The sequence below is a fragment of the Eutrema salsugineum genome, unplaced genomic scaffold (genome assembly GCF_000478725.1).
Source record: "Eutrema salsugineum unplaced genomic scaffold, Eutsalg1_0 scaffold_17, whole genome shotgun sequence".
Lineage (NCBI taxonomy): Eukaryota > Viridiplantae > Streptophyta > Magnoliopsida > Brassicales > Brassicaceae > Eutrema > Eutrema salsugineum.
This window is the reverse complement of record NW_006256852.1, coordinates 5,054,485-5,074,626: the sequence shown is the minus strand read 5'-3', so window position 1 is coordinate 5,074,626 and position 20,142 is coordinate 5,054,485. Positions and strand designations below refer to the sequence as shown.

The window sequence follows — 20,142 nt, the reverse complement described above, 5'->3', positions numbered from 1 at the left end:
ACGCGGACTGCGAGAAGTTTGTCACTAAGTGCGACAAGTGCCAGCGGCACGGCCCAATGATCAACGTGCCAACTGAGCTGCTGCAAACCAGCACGACGCCTTACCCCTTTATGCGATGGGTCATGGACATCATAGGCCCTTTATGCCGATCAACAAGTCAAAAGCAGTACATCCTGGTTATGACAGATTACTTCACGAAATGGGTTGAGGTCGAAGCATACTCCGAGATCACCGCACTAGACGTGCAAAAATTTGTTTGGAAGTATATCATTTGCCGGCACGGGGTCCCGCACGAGATCGTCACGGACAACGGACCACAATTTATCGCTGGAACGTTCAACGATTGGTGCGCTAAGTTCAAAATCCGTCTTAGTTTCTTGACCCCCCGCTACCCGCAAGGTAACGGTCAGGCCGAGGCGACTAGCAAGACCATCCTGGACGGTATAAAGAAGCGTCTCGAAGCTAAGAAAGGCACCTGGGCAGACGAGCTCGACGGAGTCTTATGGTCGCATCGAACTACTCCACGACGATCGACCGGACAATCTCCCTTCTCTTTGGCATACGGACTCGAAGCACTCTGTCAGGCAGAAGTGAGCATTCCGACATTAAGATACTCTGTACTCCCCGAGAACCCCGACCTCAACGACCAGATGATGCTCGACAACCTCGATAACTTGGAAGAACAGCGATGCTTAGCTCTCCTCCGAATCCAGAACTATCAAAACCTCGCTGCTCGGTACTACAACAAGTAAGTGCGAGGTCAGCACTTCGACGAAGGCGACCTCGTTCTCCGCAAGGTATTTCACAACACCGAGGAGTTAAATGTGGGCAATCTGGGAACGAACTGGGAAGGCCCATATCAGATAATGAGAATCGTCAAGCCCGGGGTTTACGAACTCATGCAACTCGACGGAACGCCGATCCCGCGATCATGGAACTCAGCCAACCTCAAACGATATTACTACTAAATCACAGCCACTGCGAGTTCGGACCAATCATTTTACCGCTTCCGAAAAAAAAAAAAAAAACCAGTCCGGCTCCGGCCGAACTCACCCCTGTAAACTGAACTACGAGTGGCTTGATCCCTTGCAAAAGGGTACGTAGGCAGCTCGATTTCGAGTCCAACTACAAATCCAATAACAATCCATCTTTTTCATTTTTTGTCACTAACTCCACACATCGACTCCCCGGCCAAGAGATCGATTCAAGTATTCCCCACGAATACAACTCCAAAAGCCGAGATCAGTCTCGCCCGCATCCCCATGATGCCCCATCATTCAAAGCCGGAACCCAATCCGCACTCGCTCTTCCGAACAGCAATCCCTCAACCACGATTCAAGTTCGGAAAAGCCTCCCGAGTTCATCCGCATCGACACAATAACATCACGAACTCTCCAAATTCAATAAAAACGAGCCGAACTCCCAACAGTTCGCAAATAAAATACGAGGAAAGAAAATTCTAAGTAAAAAACCGCACTCATTTCATTAATATCCGAAAAATTGCCGAGTTAGACAGCAACAATACAACGCCAAAAACCGGCGACAACACGATAAGTTAAACCCGAACTATGCGGGTGAGATAGCTTTACAACCTAGAATAACATGACATGAAACAAATAAAAAACTAAGGGATTCATTGGCGAGCAACAGACGCCGGACTCTTCAGACTCGCTGCCCGGTCAGCGGAGATGGATTTGGAATTTGAACCGAACTGGTCCAAGCCCTCCGGAACCTGCGTTCCCGGCGGAAGCACAATCCTTGGGATGAGGTCGTCGTCGCTCGGGAGAATGAAGTCTTCATTCTCGAGCCGCGGGAGAGGGATAACATCAACCTCTTTCGTGCAGTTCTTGACCCTATGCCCATACGTCTCCACGATGTTAGACAGAACGATCATGTTGTGCTCCCTCCTGAGGAAGTCGCAGAAGCCGACCAGAGCAGTCGCCTGATTGAGCTTTAGGAACGGCGATTCCGGAGCTCGGACTTGTCTATGAAGTCCTTCATCTTGGCCAGCTTCCCCTCGCACTTGCCCCTAAGCGCAACCATCATCTTTCTGCCCTATGACTCGGCGTCTCGGTACTTCCGCCTCTCGAGTTCGCTCGTTTTGAACGACTTGGACAGAGCGTCCATATCCCCCTCCAGCTCGGCAGTCCGCTTCTCCAGAGCTCCGACCTTCTCCTTCAAGGCAATGTTCTCTCTTTCCTTCTCGGTGAAGGGCAGCACAGAAGCTTCGTACCTTTCCTTCTCATCTCGGTACGACACTTCCAAAGACGCCCTCTTGGCAGCAACCTCGGCGTTGACCTTCCTCAGCCTCTCGACCTCAGAATCATACTCGCGGACGAGCTCGTTGGTATCGCAGACGAGCTGAAAATGGAGATAAAAGTCAGAAATACTTCAAAATTAAAACGCCTAAGTATCAAAATAAAATGAAAAAGAACTTACAGCAGAGGCAGATTTCGCGACCCGAGCATAGGATTTGAGGCGGAAGAGATCTTTAGTCTCAGGCATTGGAGACGAGGCCGGGACGATATGCCTAAAGAGCTCGGCGCAGGTAGAAGCATCGTCGAAGAAGGACCGCTCTTTGTTGTAGTTAAGGCGGACCGAGAAGGATGACGAGTCAGAAGTCTGGCGCCTCTTAGACGACCTCGGGTTCCTGGTCTCAGCTGCCGGATCCGCGGGAGGAACCTGAAAAGCGGTGGGCGACCCACCAATGTCCCCTCCATGAAGGACCAGCGTCCCCTCGCTCACGACCATCTCGGGGTCACCACCCCTCTTCCTAGAGGATTTCTTCGAGGACTTCCCTTTCTTCCTCCGGGCACGGTCAGCAATGGTGAGCTCGTCCTCATCCTGCTCACCAATCTCTCCTTCCTCCATTTGAGGCTGAGGAGTCGCCTCAGGAACGCCAGTTCCCACCACGTCGCCCTCCGGATTCATAACCGGTATCAGGGGATCAGCTGGGCCGACTGGGACATTGTCGACCTCGTTCCCGTCATCGATTTCATTACCATCGCCGACCTTGTTTCCGTCGAGGCCAACGATGTCGATCAGGGCATTGTCTTCCTCCTCGTCAGCCCCGAAGTTCATCATTGGAATGTCTGATTTGTCAAATGCCATCTTCCTCCGACTCGTCTTGCTGCTTTTCCTCGGGTTCTTTTTCTTTGGTACTGGTCTTGATGAACTGGGTTCGGCCTTAGTTTTAGCAACAAGAAAAGCGAAATACATCAGCCATGATCTACATAACTGAATTAAAGAGAACGACTCGGGAATTCATACCTCTGTCCTGAGCTCTCTTTATCCGTCGATCAATTTTCTCCTGGTAAGCTCGGGGCCAACGACGCTGACCGGCAAGACTCAGTTGCTGCGCTAGGTCGTTTGTAAGAGAACGCTGTATGAATCCAGGAACGTGGCGATCTGCACAAAAGCAAAAAACGGTTAGAATCAATCAAGGAACAGAAAGATGAACCGTGAGATATGTACCAAAGTCGACACTCCAGCCAGTCCGGAACGTGATCTCCGGATTCTCGGCAGAACACGAGTCAACGCAAACAAAAAAGTAACTCTTGTCCCAGTCCGTAAACTTGCTGGCTTTGTTCCCAGTGACCAAGTCAAACTTCGGGTTGCAATTCACCGACAAAAACCAACTCTTGGCTGATGAGACTTTCATGATGAAAAGCTCCTCGAACTGGGCAACGTTGATGTGAGCACGGATGTCACGCCCGAGCTGGAGAATCCCGACAAAGTTAACTATCGACGCCGGCTGGAGTTGTGATATCGCACAACCGCGACGATTGCAGTAAGCGAACAACAAGCGCGGTAGAGGAAAGGTCAATCCGGCCTCGCGGAAATGAGCCTCGTAGACACAAATGAAGTCCTCAGGAGCATCCCAAGGGCGCTCTTCCGGTTCGGGAACCTGAATTATGATCCCAGGAGGGGCCCCGCCGATCAACATAGCAGCTCGAACCGTCTCTGGGGATGATAAGGTGGACTTCACCGGAGCACATATGCATGGCCGATCTATGATCGGCATCATGTCATCGTCGTTCGGGTCTTGCGCTTCTCCATCCCCGACCTCATGCAGTAGAACGTCCTCATCTGCCTTCACGTCAGGCTCCCGTTCCGGAACCAAGTCAATGGGAACTTGGCCCTCGGGCTCTCGGGGAGTCCGATCCATCCGCTCCGGAGCCCGAATCGGAACACGGCTGCTACAGCTGACCTCGACGACCCGGGAATTCTTCCGAACCAAAGAAGCGTTCGAAGAATGTTTGGTAGATCCCGAGCTGGAGACATCAGTCGAAGTTTCCTCCCTACGGTGTTCAGGAAGGATAGCGGCCTCAGAATTGGAGGAGGAACCGGAAGACATTGTCGGAGCAGCTCGGAGAAACAATCGTCGACGGGAGAGCACGGTGGACGATGACCGAAAATCCTAGAGAGAGAAAGAAGAAAATTTAGGGAGAAGGGAGAGCTAATACCTTGGCAGTAGGAGTGAAAGTAGGAAATGGGGAGAGCTGAGCCCTATTTATAGAAGAAGAGCGAATCATTGCGACCTCTCGAATTACGCGCCTCGTAACGTCTCGATTTCCCGCCTAAACCGATACGACTCTTCAGTTTCCCGCAAGCGAAAAGACCTTAATACCCTCGTCAAAGCATCAGAGGATATAGTACGGGAGTAAGTCATGAATTCCGGTTTTGCCGACCTCAGTCATTAACGACTGAAGCTTCAATTCGGCAAAGGTCAGTCAGGTCCATTTACCAAACTGGGGGAGGGGACATACTGTTGGTGGTATGTTCCGCTACCCGGTTCGGACCGGTTAAAGACCGAGACCGGCCCAATTGATCCCGGTTTATGATAGTCTTAGCCGAAATGGGCCTGGCCTGGCAGCACGGCCCACGAGAAGACAGGCCCAGCGACAAGAGGCGGTGGGAGCTGATCGAGAAGCCCTAAAATTTCTCCTCGCTAATGTACTATAAAAAGTGAGATTGTTACTGTAGAAAGTATCTTTTTCGGACTCGGAAAACGTAGAGACCTCAATATTATTGTATCTAATTCGTCGAGAGGACCTCCGAACTGAACGAACTGTAAACTTGAAACTTAGTTAAGTAAAATCAATCTTCCGAACTCGATATACCGAACCGACCCTAACTAGTTGAGAATCGGAATCAACAGTTAGAGACTCATATGCAGAGTCCGAAAAACTGAATAAAGAAATCCAGAGCAAAGCCGCTAGGATAAGAAAAGAAAGAATCATAGAATTCATTCTTGGGGCCCGTTGAAGCCTACTGGCAATAGTCGAGAACAAGGTACTCAAAATTTAAGAAAAACATCCTCACATAAGTTATGACATCATTTTTCGTGTGGAACACGCAAGGGTTCAATAAGCCTTGCAAAAATGATGTGGCTAGGTGTTGGATACAAGCAGTGAAACCTAGTTTTGGTTGCTTTGTTGAAACACGAGTATAAGAGTTACATTCTACATCTATTATGGAGTATGTTTCTCCGGATGGTCTACAATTATGAACTACGACTGCCATAGGTTGGGTCGCATATGAATTGGATGGTCAACAGAAGTGGAAATGACATTGATCCTGAAAAGTTCGCAGCAAATTACCTGTTCAGTTACGTTAGTAAGCACGAGAGAAAATTTTCTTGTCTCCTTTGTTTACACATCAAATTTTGTCGCATGAAAACTCTATGGGTGGAACTCTGCAACATTCATTTATCCTTGCAACAAATCTTAATGCTATGGATAATATTGGGAGATTTTAATGAAGTATTATCTTTACAAGATCACTCTCGCTGTCTTGACTACTCTTTCAACACGACAAGAATGAGAGATTTTCAGTATAAAATGGCTTATTTTGGAGTATCAGATATTACATCTACGGGGTCTGTCTATACTAAGATAAATAACCAAGACGAAAACCCAGTGGGGAAAAGGTATGATCGTGCTCTAATAAATGCAGACTAGCTATCGCAATATCCATCTTCTCACTCTTTGTTTGAAGCTGGAGAAATATCAAATCAATCTAGATGTGTTGTACATCTATTAAGCTGATATATCATGGTTTTTATGGTTTTGACTATGATATAAGTCTTATTTATAGAGTCTTTTTAGTGTTTTTCAAGTCTTTTGGAGTCTTTTCAAGTCTCAGGTACGTTTGGAGATTTTGGAGCATTTTGGAGTTAAGCAGGGATCAAATTTTTGAATGATGATTTATGTGCTTTGGTGTCGTTCGAGACCACTGATGGTGTCTCTCGACACCGATTTTGTGAATAAAGAAAAAACTTGATTCTATCCAAATTTTGAAGAATTACTTGGGCCGAGAAGTCTCAAATATTTATAAGGAAGCCTAACACGTGTTTTTAGCTTTTAATAGGGTTTTCAGCCACCTGTTTGTTTGGCTACACCTTAGATTTTCTTTGAGACCTTAGATCTTATTATTTGATACTTTGAGAGAGCTTTTGGAGGGATAAGTCTGAGACTCTGTTCATATAAGATAATATTTTGAACTCCTGTTACTTAATCTATTTAATTCTTTTCTGCAATCTATTCAATCATGTTTATTGCTTCAATTTCTATGTTTGAGTAGTTTGTTTGTTAGGTTAAGGGTTCTCATAAAGGATCTCATTGGATGTTAGATAAATTGATTGGTTAGGGTTCATAATCTGATTAGTTCATCACCATAGGTTGTTCTTAAAGCTAATTCTGGACTGGCCACCTAGAACTTAGGTCTTAGGTTACTGATTGACACGAAAGTGTAATTGATAATTTGACAGAACCTAGGGTGAGCAAAATAACTATCCGCAATGAAATTTGGTTTAATTGTTTTGTGAACAAATCGAACCTGCACTTAATGCTTTTTTAGTCTTTAGGATTTGCAAAGAAATTTGGAATTCTAGCATTTAGACTTAGATAATTCTCGCAACGAAAGTTGGTTAATTATAATTTTGTGATTTGAGTTCAAGAATCACACTTAAACCTGAATCCTGATTAATTGATTTGTCTGCATTCTCTGATATCCAGAGAAAAACCATGGACCTATTATTCCCATCGAGTTTACAATCGTTTTTAATACATTGCTGCTTTTAATTTCATCGTGTTTGGATAGCTTAATTGATAACACCGTATTTTGACCACTTTTATGGATCGTTTTGAAATAATTTTTCTATGTTTTTAATTGCTTTCAAGTACTTTTATTACGTTTTTCTAGTATTAGTAGTTCCAAGACTCTTTTCAGGTAACTTAGGGAAAAGCTTGACAAAATGGATAGAAAACCAGATTTCAGCTCAGAGTCAAACCGTCAGAAGTTCACCCCTGATTGAAGGTCTTCTCACCGTCTGATCCAGCTCAAATTTGGAGATCTTAAAGATGGAAGTATCAGCTTTCCAGCACACTTTACAGCTTGGCAATCCAACGGTTCAATCAAAAGATATGCGAAGAGCAAGATGTCCCGTAAACCAGCCGGCAAGCGTTTCCACCCGCGGTCAGAAGCACCGCGACCGCGGCCAGCCACCCATTTCCCGCGGTCACACTTATCCCGACCGCGGCCAGCTAACTCCGACCCCGAAGGCCTATTTCCGAAGCCCATATCATTTTCCCAGCCTTGATTCTGGAACCCTAGACCCTAGAGATGTCTTGAGCACTATAAAAACATGTTTTACGAACCCTAATTGAGATCACCTCATATGTTCCTATTGTTTTAGAATACTTTTTAAGTTTTAGGTTTTAGGGAGAGAGAGATTTGTCTCTTGAACCCTTGTTCTTTTGTTTTCAATTTCGGTTTCTATTCTACTTTTTAATACTATGTTTTTGATTTCGTTCATTATGTCTGAGTAGTTTTATTGTTGGGACTAAGAGAATTTTCGATGGGGATTTATATGTTCGATGAGGATTCCATGAGCTTTTGAGCCGAATCTTAGAACTTTTTCTTCTGAATTTGTTTTTACTGCATGAGAGTAGCGTCATGAACTACAATCTGATCCAGATGCTTGGTGACACGAAAGTGTTCATCCGGTGTCAGATCTAGTTTGGGAGAGCAAAACAAACATAGGAGTGGAAACCTACCTATGGGCGATTTGTGAATGCTGACGAGTCTTAAACATAATGCATCTCTTCTTTTCCAGGGCCAGAGTGGAAACCTACTGGTCAGGGTTGAGAGAGATAGTTGTCTATGATCACGACAGTGGCATATTCATAAGTCTGTGACGCCAGTTCGAAAAGTTTAAGCTAAGATCTTATCAAATTTACTCTCTAGCAATGTTTTGATTCGTTCGTACCCCTGAGAAAACTTCTCTGAACCCCAGCGCCTCTTTTCTTATAGATTCACACCGTTTTATTTCAAGCTTTAGTTCACTATTTTCATTCTCTTTCAATCGATTTTTATTAAAGCAATTAGGTTTAGCCGTTTTTCTCGTTTTTACCCGTTTTCGTTAAGTTTAGTTATTAGGTCATTTTAATTCCCGTATTTTCTCTTTAAGATTCGTTTTTACATTTTAAACACATCACCAAAACCCCCACAAAACCGTTTGGTTTTAGGCTTCCTTACTTTATATTTCTTTCGAAGGCTTTTGCAGGAAAGATCCTCCTTCCCTGTGGATTCGATCCCTAAGTACTACAATCGATCAGTTGTGCACTTGCGGCTATTGATTTCATTTAGGGTAAAACTTGACAACCCTCAACACGACATCACACATCATTAATTCAAGTCTATTTAGTTTGAGCGATCTCTCGTCTCTATGGTTCGACCCCTACATACTACAATTTCATATTTGTGCTTTTGCAGAGTAGCTCTAGGGATTAAACTTTGAGCAGATCAAGTTTTGGCGCCGTTGCAGGGGATTTGATGGCAAACACCATTAATACTCGCATCTTTAACCTTGTTATATATGCCATAAAGAGGAGGGAATGAGAAAAAAAAACAAGTCTGGGGAGAGAAAAAGTACCAGAGTTTGTAAGGTTGATTTGTCAAAGTATAGTACGGGAAAGAGTCTAGAAGGTTCTCGGCACTGGAATCATTGATGGGACCCAGCGCTGAAGGCTTATGGACAATGTTGTGGAATTTTGGATTTAATCTGGGAGGCTGTGAATGTCTGGGAGAAGTACATGGTGGGTCGATTTGGATTGATACAGTAGCATGTGGATTATAAGGTGATCGATCAGCGCGATGTTCCATAGAAAAGTTGAGTCTCTGTGTTTTTCAAACCTCTTTCTCTCACTTGGTTTTCTGTTTGCTTGAGGGCAAGTAAATGCTAAGTCTAGGAGAGTTGATATATCATGGTTTTTATGGTTTTCTGACCATGATATAGGTCTTATTTTTAGAGTTTTTTTTAGTGTTTTTCAAGTCTTTTGAAGTATTTACAGGTCCTTGAAACTTTTGGAGCTTAATTGAAGATTTTGGAGCATTATGGAGCTTAGCAGGGATCAAACGTGAAAGATGATTTATGTGCATTGGTGTCGCTCGACACCGATTTCGTGAATTAAGGAAAAACGTGATTTTTTCCAAGTTTTGAAGAATCTCTTGGGCTCAGAAGTCTCCAATATTTACAAAGAAGCCCAACACGTGCTTTTAGCTTTTAAGAGGGTTTTCAGCCACCTGTTTTGGCGACACCTTAAATTTTCTTTGAGACTTTTGATTTCTATTCATCGATACTTGTGAGAGCTTTTGGGGAGATAAGTTTGAGACTTTGTTTGTTTGAGAGATGATTTCGAACCCTTGTTTATTAATCTATTTACTGCTTTCTGCAATCTATTCATTCATGTTTATTGCTTCAATCTCCATGTCTGAGTAGTTTGTTTGTTAGGTTAAGATTCTCATAAAGGATTTCTTTGAATGTTAGATGATTGATTGGTTAGGGTTCATAATCTGATTAGTTTTTCACCATAGGTTGTTCTTAAAGCTAATTCTGGACTGCCTACCTAGAACTTAGATCTTAGATTAATTGATTGACACGTAAGTGTAATTGAATAATCTGAAAGAACCTAGGATGAGCAAAGTAGCTATGCGCAAAGAAATTTGGTTTAGATGCTTTGTGAACATATTGAACCTGCACTTAAAGCTAGTTTATATCTTTAAGATATGCAAAGAAATTTGGAATTTTGGGATTTAGACTTAGATAATTCAAACAACAAAAGTTGGTTAATTATAATTTTGTGATTTGAGTTGAAGAACCACCCTTAAACCTGAATCCTGACTAATCGATTTGTCTGCATTCTCTGATTTCCTGAAAAACACCCTGAGCCTAATTCTTTCCCATCGAATTTAAAACTGTTTTTATTGGATTGCTGCTTTCAATTTCATTATTTCTGCTTAGCATAGTTTGAGTCTATTAGATTTATTGAGCGAATATCTCGTCTCTGTGGTTTGACCCTTACATACTACAACTACATATATGTGCTCTTGCAGAGTAGTTCTAGGGATTAAAATTTGAGCAGATGAAGTTTTGTCGCCGTTGCCGGGAACTTGATTTTTGCAATTAGACTTTAGTTCTTGAGTTTCGTCTAAGTTTTTCTTAGTGTCGAGCGACACCACTAGTGGTGTCGATCGACACAGTCGTTTTTTGCTTAATTTTATCTTCATTTTTATTTTGTTACTTACATCGCTCTTTTTTTTTGTCTCTTGTGTTTCAGGTTTATGAATACTTCAGAACCAGTATCAACAAGGACGATAGCTAGTAAATCTGAACAACAAGGAGCTAATAAAGTTAGAGCGAACAAACAGGAAAACAAGGAAACCAGCAGAGATAGAGAACGCAATGAGATTGGATCGTGATGATGCTAGAGTCTGGAGAGACCAAGAGGGTCATGTGTGTAATGAGAGAGGCCAGCGACTTGATGGAGAGGGTAACATCATTGCACCTGCAATCGATGTTAATGAGAACGTTGTGCCTGCAGCGCATGGTAATGGGAGGAATGATGCGGTTATTCAGAACCAGAGGAACGCTGCAGTAGACCAGAACACGAGGAATCCTGTAGTGGACCATAGGAACGCTGCTCGAGGCAGGACACTTAGTGACTACAACAGGCCTGAGAAATTCTATGCAAATAGGTATGCAATTTGTGCCCGTGCGTTTCAGAAGAATGACTTTGAGCTGAAGCCTCTGTACTACACTCTTATGGGTCAGCACTCCTTTCATGGTCAGCACCTGATGGATCACATCGAGAGGTTTGAAGACTTGGTTACCAACATCAAAGACAATGGAGTGTCTAATGATTACCTCTTATGTATGCTGTTCCCTTACTCTCTTGCTGGAGAAGCAGCTAATTGGCTGAAGCAGTTGGAACAAGAATCACTGACTACTTGGGAGGAAACCAAAAAATGCCTTTCTGCACAATTTCTATGAAGATGTCATGTCTTAGGAACTGAGACTCAAAATCTCAACGTTGTCTCAAGGACCAATTGAAGCGTTCAAGGCTGCTTGGTGAGATTCATGTCATACCAGAGAGATTGTCCACATCATGGTTTCAGTGATGTTCAGTTGTTGGGTATTTCCTTTAGAGGTGTTGATTGGAGGTATCAGATGGCTCTTGATTCTGCAAAAAATAGGAATTTCAACACCAGATATCCTGAAGGCGTTGTCGTGCTTATTGAGAACTTGGCATATAGCAATAGTACCAAGAATGCTGATTATGAACAAAAGAAGCAAGTTGGGAACATGGATAGATTGCAGATTACTGAGGTGAAGGCTTAGATGGACTCTGTGCATAACCTTATTGTGGGTAAGAAATTTTTCAGATTCTCTGCAGAGGTTGAGAGTTTCAAACCAGAAGAAGAACCAGAGGAAGAGGATGTTAACTCTATTAATGGAGCTGGATTTCAGGGTCAGAGATTTGGTACTCAGCAAGGGAACAAGAATTACTCTGGAAACAATCAGAGGTTCACAAGTAATCAGAACTCTTCTGGTTATACTTCTAAACCTCAGTACCAGAAATCCTACTCAAACACCAGTTTTTCAAGGAACTATGGTGCTCCTCCTCCGCAAACTCCAGATAATGAGATGAAGTTTATGCTGGAACAGATCATGGAAGGTCATCAGAAGATTACTGTTCACTTGTTTAATTTCCTCCTCTTTCTGATGGATCTTGAAAAGACGCATCCACCTCAGAATCTGGAGTAGAAGGATTCGAATCTTTGCTCAGCATCTCGGCGAGACGCTGGGACTGAAATCCGCCTGGAACCCCTGTCCCACTCCAAGCTAGCGTAAAAGCGATCAAAATTCAAACACGCCATGAGGCCGGGTCATTTGACGAAACTGAAAGGAGGTGGACTTAAATGGGAATACTCTGTATCTGGATCTGAATGGAAAATTTGAAGCTCTGAACACTCATGTCAAGAAGCTGGATATTTAAAGTTGCTCAGACTGCAGAGTCTGTAAAAAGACAAAAGGGATTTCTTCCTGGGAAGACTGATACCAACCCAAGACATCACTGCAGTGCCATCACGTTGAGAAGTGGTAAAAAACTGACTCTTGTGCTTTAAAAAGGTGTTTCTAAGGATGAAATCGTAGAATTAAAGGAATCTGAAGAAGATTTCAAAACTGCAGAGCTAGTGTCGAGCGACCCCACCACTAGTGTCGCCGACACTAAGTCGATGAGACGACGAAGAAGCCAGCGGTGTTGGACGACACCACCACGGGGGTTGAACGACACCAACCTGAGGATCCGAATTCAAACCAAGTGTCGAGCGACACCACCACTAGTGTCGATCGACACCAGCCACGAACTGAGGTTGATATCGCTAAGAAGCCCAAGATTACAGAGGAAAAGGTCTACAAATCTAAGGTTCCTTATCCAAGGAATTCTAGAAAGTCTAAGAAGGAGCTAGATGATGTCAGATGCAGGGCTTTGATGAGAAACTTGTGATTGAGATTCCTCTGATTGACGCTGTGAGGACTATTCATGTTATCAACCGGTAATTGAAGAGGAAGGTGACTAATAATCTGAGTCATTAGGAAGGAGTGATGATGATTTCTCAGTGTTGTGATTCAGAATAAGATTCCAGAGAAGCTCTCAGACCCAGGAAGCTTTGTTTTGGACTGCTCTATCTTCTCAGAGAGGTTCAAGAGATCGTTGTGTGATATTCGTTCGAGTGTTAACCTCATGCCATACTCAGTAGCTGTTAGCCTTGGAATGACTGATTTCAAGCCAACTAAGATTTCTCTGGTCCTAGCAGATCGATCTACAAGAATCCCATTGGTGTTTTGTAGGATGTTCCAATTAAGGTTGGGGATTGCATGATTCCTACAAATTTTGTGGTTCTGAGATTCGGAGAAAAATCAAAGGATCCTCTAATCCTTGATAGATTATTTTTAGCTACAGCTGGAGCGGTAATTGATGTCAAGCATAGTAAACTTGATCTCCACCTTGGAGATACAATCATGAATTTCAAGATGGAAAAGATGAAGGGCCCAACCATAGATGGTTAGACGTTCCAACTCAGTACAATACCAGAAGTGATAGTTGGAGATCAGAAAATGTTTGATCCTCAAAAGTGAGAAATCAACCTGAGTTGACTAAGACATATAAAGAACCGGTGATTGCTATTGGGCAGAAAGCTCAAAACATCTCACTTTATTTATCTCCATGAAATCAAAGGTACACACTTCAAGAGCCTAATCCTAGACCTTTTGACATCATCAGAAATAATTTTAAAAATGCAGACTCGGTCTCATGCTCACGCAAGCCATCCAAGCTACGAGATTATCGTAGGGCACTTGGTTTTTCCATTTATGATATTGGAGGGAATAGGTTAAAGCCGCCAAAACACAGATCCCACCCTGGTGCTATTCTTGTATTCTTTTGTCGACCTCATGCACACAACGCCTACAAACCACCATGGATGAGACGATTTTTACAGAGGTATTCTTTGTCACTGTCTGATCCACCAGATGTATAGACTATCAATAGTCAAGCTAATGACTAAAAACAAGCGCTTGGTGGGAGGCAACCCACTAGTAAGTCTATACATAAGTTGTTTTCTTTCTTTTGATTTTCTTACTGGTTTTTGTGTTTTAGGTGAATCAAATGCGATGTGGTTGGTTGTCGAGCGACACCACCATCAGTGTCGGTCGACACCTACATTGTTACTAAAAAAAAGAGAAGAAGGAGGTCTCAACTTGTTACGACGAGAGGAATCAACGCATATGGTCAGTGTCGAGCGACACTAGTAATGGTGTCGGTCGACATCACTATCGCAATCAGGTAACTTATTTGCTTTTAGTGCATCTATTCAGTTCTTTTGATTTCTTTTACCAACTTCGGACTTAGTAACACTAGAGACAGTGTTGTTTAAGTCTGAGGGAGGTTGTTGCTGACATTGTGTTTGTTTTTCTTAGAGTCAGTTGTGTCAAATTGTTTTTGAGTCAAAACTTGTTGGAGATTATGATACTTTCTTTGGATTTTTTGTTCTGAATTTTCATCCAAGTGACCATTGCTGCAGAATCAGTTTAAATCCGACTAATGAAAAATTCAGTGACTGACCAGTTAACTAGAGGCGTTCATATTTCCAACAGAACCCATAAGCCGGACCTATTTTCTGAGCTCTTTCTTTTACCTCATTGATATGACTAGTGTTCATAGAGCTTGATTCTTCGTTCATACTTGACAAATGAAAGCCTGTGTGAGATCTAAAAATGGTACTTCTCTCCTTTATGTTTAGTAGAAAAAAAAAAGGCAGAAAAGATTGAAATAATTTTCTTTTAAAAGTTAAGGGGTAGGAAAATTTCTAAGGATCTCATTATTTTACTTCTAAAAAAGAATGATCACACAAAGGATGGAAGCAAGGGGTAGGAAAATTTCCCGTGACCCCGTTATTAACCTACACATTTAATATATAATAAGGGGACAAATCGGGGCTTCGGTGGCAAACACCATCAGTACTCGCATTTTTGAACCTTGTTATATATGCCTAGAAAAGAGAGAATGAGAAAAAGAATAAGTCTGGGGGAGAGAAAAAAGTACCAGAGATTGTAAGATTGATTTGTCAAAGTATAGTACGGGAAAGAGTTTAGAAGGTTCTTGGCATTTGAATCATTGATGAGACCCAGCGATGAAGGCTTATGGACAATGTTGTGGAATTTGGATATAATCTGGAAGGCTGCGAATATTTACGGAGATGTACATGGTGGTTCGATTTGGATTGGTACAGCAGCATGTCGATTATAAGATGATCAGTCAGCGCGATGTTCCATAGAAGAGTTGAGTCTCTGTGATTTTCAAACCTCTTTCTCTTATAGAGTCTTTTTAGTGTATTTCGAGTCTTTTGAAGTTTAGGTACGTTTGGAGCTTAATTGGAGATTTTGGAGCATTTTGAAGCCAAACAGGGATCAAATTCGTGAATGAATTATGTGCCTTAGACACCACTGTTGGTGTCACTCAACACCGATGTCGTGAATAAAGGAAAAACATGATTTTGTCCAAGTTTTGAAGAATTACTTGGGCTCAGAAGTCTCCAATATTTACAAGGAAGTCCAACACATGTTTTCAGCTTTTAATAGGATTTTCAGCCACTTGTTTTTTTTTTTTGCGACATCTTAGATTTTTTTGAGACCTTAGATCTTATTATTCAATACTTTGAGAGAGTTTTTGGGGAGACAAGTCTGAGACTATGTTTGTTTGAGAGATGATTTCGAACCCCTGTTACTTAATCTATTTAATTATTTTCTGCAATCTATTCAATCATGTTTATTGCTTTAATTTCCATATCTGAGTAGTTTGTTTGTTAGGTTTAGGGTTCTCATAAAGGATCCTATTGGATGTTAGATAAATTGATTGGTTAGGGTTCATAATCTGATTAGTTATTAACCATAGGTTGTTCTTAAAGCTAATTTTGGACTGGCCACCTAGAACTTAGATCTTATGTTAATTGATTGACACGGAAGTATAATTGATAATCTGACAGAACATAGGGTGAGCAAAATAACTATCCACAAAGAAATTTGATTTAGTTGTTTTTTGAACAAATCAAACCTGCACTTAATGCTTTTGTAGTCTTTAGGATTTGCAAAAAAATTTAGAATTCTATGATTTAGACTTAGAAAATTCTCGCAACAAAAATTGGTTAATTATAATTTCGTGATTTGAGTTCAAGAACCGCGCTTAAACCTGAATCCTGATTAATCGATTTGTCTGCATTCTCTGATTTTCTTAGAAAAACCCTTGACATATTCTTTCCCATCGAGTTTACAACCGTTTTTAATACATTGCTGCTTTTAATTTCATCATGTTTGTTTAGCTTAATTCAAATCTATTTAGTTTATTAAGTGAATCTCTCGTCTCTGTGGTTTGACCCCTACATATTACAATTGCATATATGTGCTCTTACAGAATAGCTCTAAGGATTAAACTTTGAGTAGATCATAAGCGCAAATGTAAGTCACCGGAAGCCACTCCAGTTTTAACTTCATGGCTTCACACTCTTCATGCTACGAGACAGTACAGCACAGTTGGACAGCCACACGACCACTCTTTCACTCTCGAGCTGTTCTTTCCATCTTCCAAAAAAAGCTAAAGAGTCTTAAGTCTCATTTGCGTGAGCTAAATAGAACACAATATGGGAATTTACTATCGAACAAAGGAGGCTTACACTCTGTTTTGTGAGGCCCAAAACAGAGCACTGGCGGATCCTTCGCCAACAAACATGGAAGGAGTGACTGTTGCATCGGAAAAATAGAATACATTAGCAGTGATGGAGGAAAAAAATTTCAAACAAAAATCTCGAATACAATGGCTTTCCTGTGGCAATCAAAACACTCCTTTTTCCATCAGGTATCCCAGGCTAAAGCTGCAAAAACACAGTCTGAAAGCTGATTAATGACTCAGGAGAGGAGATTACGAACCTCTATGAAATAAAAATGGAAGCAGCAGAGTATTTAAATAGATTTCTTCAGCAAGAAGCGGTGGATTTTGAGGAAGTACCAGCGGATTATTTACCTTCTCTATTGAATTATGGATGCACTTAGGAAACATGTGCGATGCTAGTATCCCCTATCACTAAAGAGGAAATCAAGCAAGCCTTGTATGCATGCCTTCTAACAAGGCGTCTGGTCCTGATGGTTACACTAAAGAGTTCTATACAGCAGCTTGAGATATTATTGGAGAAGACTTTGTTGTTGCTGTTCAATCGTTCTTTATCTATCGATTCATGCCTCGTTCGATCAATGCTACTCTTTTAGCGTTGTTTCCGAAGTGCTTAGACGATACATGGATTACCATGAAGGACTACATACCAATTGCTTGCTGAAATATGATCTAAAAGGTTACCTCTAAAATACTTTCAAACAGGTTGAAGCTCACCTTACCGGAATTCATTGAACCAAACCAGAGCACTTTCGTCAAGGGTCGTTTCCTATTGGAAAATGTGTTATTGGCAACAAAATTAGTAAAGGACTATCACAAGGACTCCATAGGGCCTCAGAGTGCAATCAAATCTGACATATCGAAAGCTTTTGATACAGTTCATTGGTCGTTCATTATTGAGATCTTTCGTGCTATGGGTTTTTTCGGAGATCTTTATACACTAGATTCATCTATGCATCTCCGCAGCTTCTTTCTTAGTGGTTGTTAATGGAGACTTTGAGGGTTTCTTTGGTAGCGCCCGCAGTATCAAGCAAGGCTGTTCACTATGTCCATATTTGTTCATTATGGTGCAGAATGTTTAGTCATGGTGTCTTAACAGAGCGGCTGTAGATGGCAGAATTGGCAGTCACCCCCGGTGTAACCAAGTGAAGTGACCCACTTGAGTTTCGCAGATGATATTGTGGTCTTCATTGATGGTTCTTCCTCCTCTCTTCGGGGAACATTACAGGTATTTGATGAATTTGCTAGAATCAGCTTTTTCTGGGGGCAGGAAAGCGCAAGATATTATAACTACATCGGCTGATTTTTAATTCCGGTGGAAACTCTTCCAATACGCTACCTTGGACTTCCTCTAGCAACAAAGTCAATGACGGCTCATGATTATGCTCCTCTTATAGAAAAAGTTCGATTGAGAATGCTTTCATGGACAAGCAAGAAACTATCTTATGTTGGCCGCCTCTAACTCATTTCTTTTGTTATCACGAGTATCTCCAATTTCTGGTGCTCTGTTTTATTTCTGCCGTCTCGATGTCTAGATGAAATAGAGAGGTTATGTGGTGTCTTCCTCTGGTTCGGAAATCCAAATGTGTCTACGAGAGCATAGATTTCTTGGGATGATATCTACAGACCGAAATTTGAAGGAGGACTTGGCATCCGTCGCTTGTGTGATGTCTCTTGAGTTTCTGCTTTAAGTCTTATATGGAGATTATTCATGATGTCTGGACCATTATGGAATGCATGGACAAAGAAAAATATCTTTCCAAATGTTAGCTTCTGGATGGCACCGGATTCCACTACTGACTCTTGGATTTGGAAAAACGTCTGAAACAGCAAGCAGTAGTGGCAACATTTCTGAAGAGAGAAGTCTGTGATTGTCGTTTGATTTCCTTATGGCACGATGATTGGCTGCCACAGGGATGGCTAATAGACAAAACACGCTTGGTTGGACCTCGTATATTTGGGATCCCAATCACAGCAACAGTTGGAGCATCCGCCTAAACAAAGTCTGTTCACTTGACCCTCTCATCGCAGATATTCAAGCACATCCTAAACCTCGGCCAGATAGAGGACCAGACCTCTATCTCTGACGTAACAAGTCAACAGAATATTGAGGACATTTCTCCACTTCTCATACATGGGATCTACTTTGCAGTCATTCACCAAAGGTGGATTGGTGGAAACTGATTTGGTTTAGACAAACAATATGGCGGTCTGTTTTATCTCATGGCTGGTTGTGCATAACAGGTTATCCACAGGAGCTTTTCGGTCATGTATTCTTTGCGAGGAGCCGGAAGAAACGAGGGACCATCTTTTCTTCACGTATCCGTACTCCTATATAGTATGGTGCGAGATTGTGACGAATTTACTTCGTAATAGATAAAATCCAGATTGGACTGAGACTATTCGGCTTCTATTAGCATCAAATACTTGTCAGGTTCTGTTTTCAAACCACAGTCTATGTTATATGGAGGGAGCAGAATGCGAGAATTCATCAAACGAGCTACAATACAGCAAACCAACTAGTTCATCATATTGACAAACTACGCAACAGGATAACGTCTATGTAGTACACTGTAAACCCAAGGATTCAAGATCTGTTACAAGATGGTTTGTAAGAAGATAGGATTCTATGTGTTTTTTAAACAAAGTAGAAATCGATCGCTGCTTTATGTTTTCAATTGGTTTTGTAGTTTTCAAATTTTTGGAATTCCCCTGTACATATTTTTACACAGATGAATAAATTTAACATTTCATCAAAAAAATTATCAAATCGATTATTAAATTTTTGAAACTTTTAAGTTTTTTATTAATTAATTTTAGTTTTTATTTGACATATCAAAATCAGATGAATTAGCAATTTTAAAAATTTTATTCTATATAATAAGATTTCCTGATTCTAAACAGAAATATAATTTCCATTTTAATTAAAAAATTGGCTTTATTCTTTTAAATTTTTTTAACCATTTGCTGGCTTTTTGTTGTTTAAAGAGAATGGGTAAAGTTTATATTTGTGGTAGTCTCCGTTTGATGTTATTGTTGCACATAATTTTTCGAGTGACTTGATACGATCTATGGTATGTTCTGTCCAATAAAAATGATAAGTATATTCTTGTATCTTGTAGCAAAATTGCTTGTATCATTCTAGTTAAACTTAAGATCAAATTCAAAGTGGCCAATAGAGAATAATGCAATAAGAATAAGTAATAAACAAAAAATTCATAAAAGATTATAAACCTTAAATCCATAAAAAATTTTAGAAAATCTCTTTAAACCTAATTTGAAATTTACTCAGACATACCTGAGCTTGACATCACAAATGTAAAGTGTTTCAGAAAAAAAAAAGAAAAAAAAAAAGAACAAAAACAGAGGTGAAGACAGAGATCACAGAGACAATGATGAACTCCCTGTGTTTTTTTCCTCTTGGCACTCCTCCCTCTCTCTATTTTTATGGTATAATTTTTGTATATCAAGGCTGCCTCTCTTAAAATGACCTGAACGAGCATAAATAGCTTCTGAACGTTAAAACCGTTTAGGTTTGAAGATAAATGACATGGTTACTTGGGCTTGAAATAGG

The 20,142-nt window shown here is 41.4% G+C and overlaps 1 protein-coding gene across 1 annotated transcript; it reads right to left on the bottom strand.

Moving 5' to 3' along the window:
- Positions 1-2,055: 2,055 nt before the first annotated feature.
- Positions 2,056-4,357, bottom strand: LOC112087551 (meiosis-specific protein ASY2-like). Its single transcript, XM_024157461.1, has 4 exons — positions 3,475-4,357; positions 3,271-3,408; positions 2,440-3,161; positions 2,056-2,361 (listed from the first exon to the last, which is right to left on the bottom strand). The coding sequence occupies exons 1-4, from the start codon at positions 4,355-4,357 to the stop codon at positions 2,056-2,058; spliced, it is 2,049 nt and encodes a 682-aa protein (XP_024013229.1).
- Between the last annotated feature and the right edge of the window lie 15,785 nt (positions 4,358-20,142).

Bases quoted from the DNA above. Each gene is read 5' to 3' on its own strand.
- LOC112087551 (XM_024157461.1), bottom strand. From the start codon at position 4,357: ATGTCTTCCGGTTCCTCCTCCAATTCTGAGGCCGCTATCCTTCCTGAA. The intron at 3,409-3,474 runs GTACATATCTCA...GCTTTTGTGCAG, and splicing joins TGGCTGGAGTGTCGACTTTG to ATCGCCACGTTCCTGGATTC. The intron at 2,362-2,439 runs GTAAGTTCTTTT...CTCCATTTTCAG, and splicing joins TCGCGAAATCTGCCTCTGCT to CTCGTCTGCGATACCAACGA.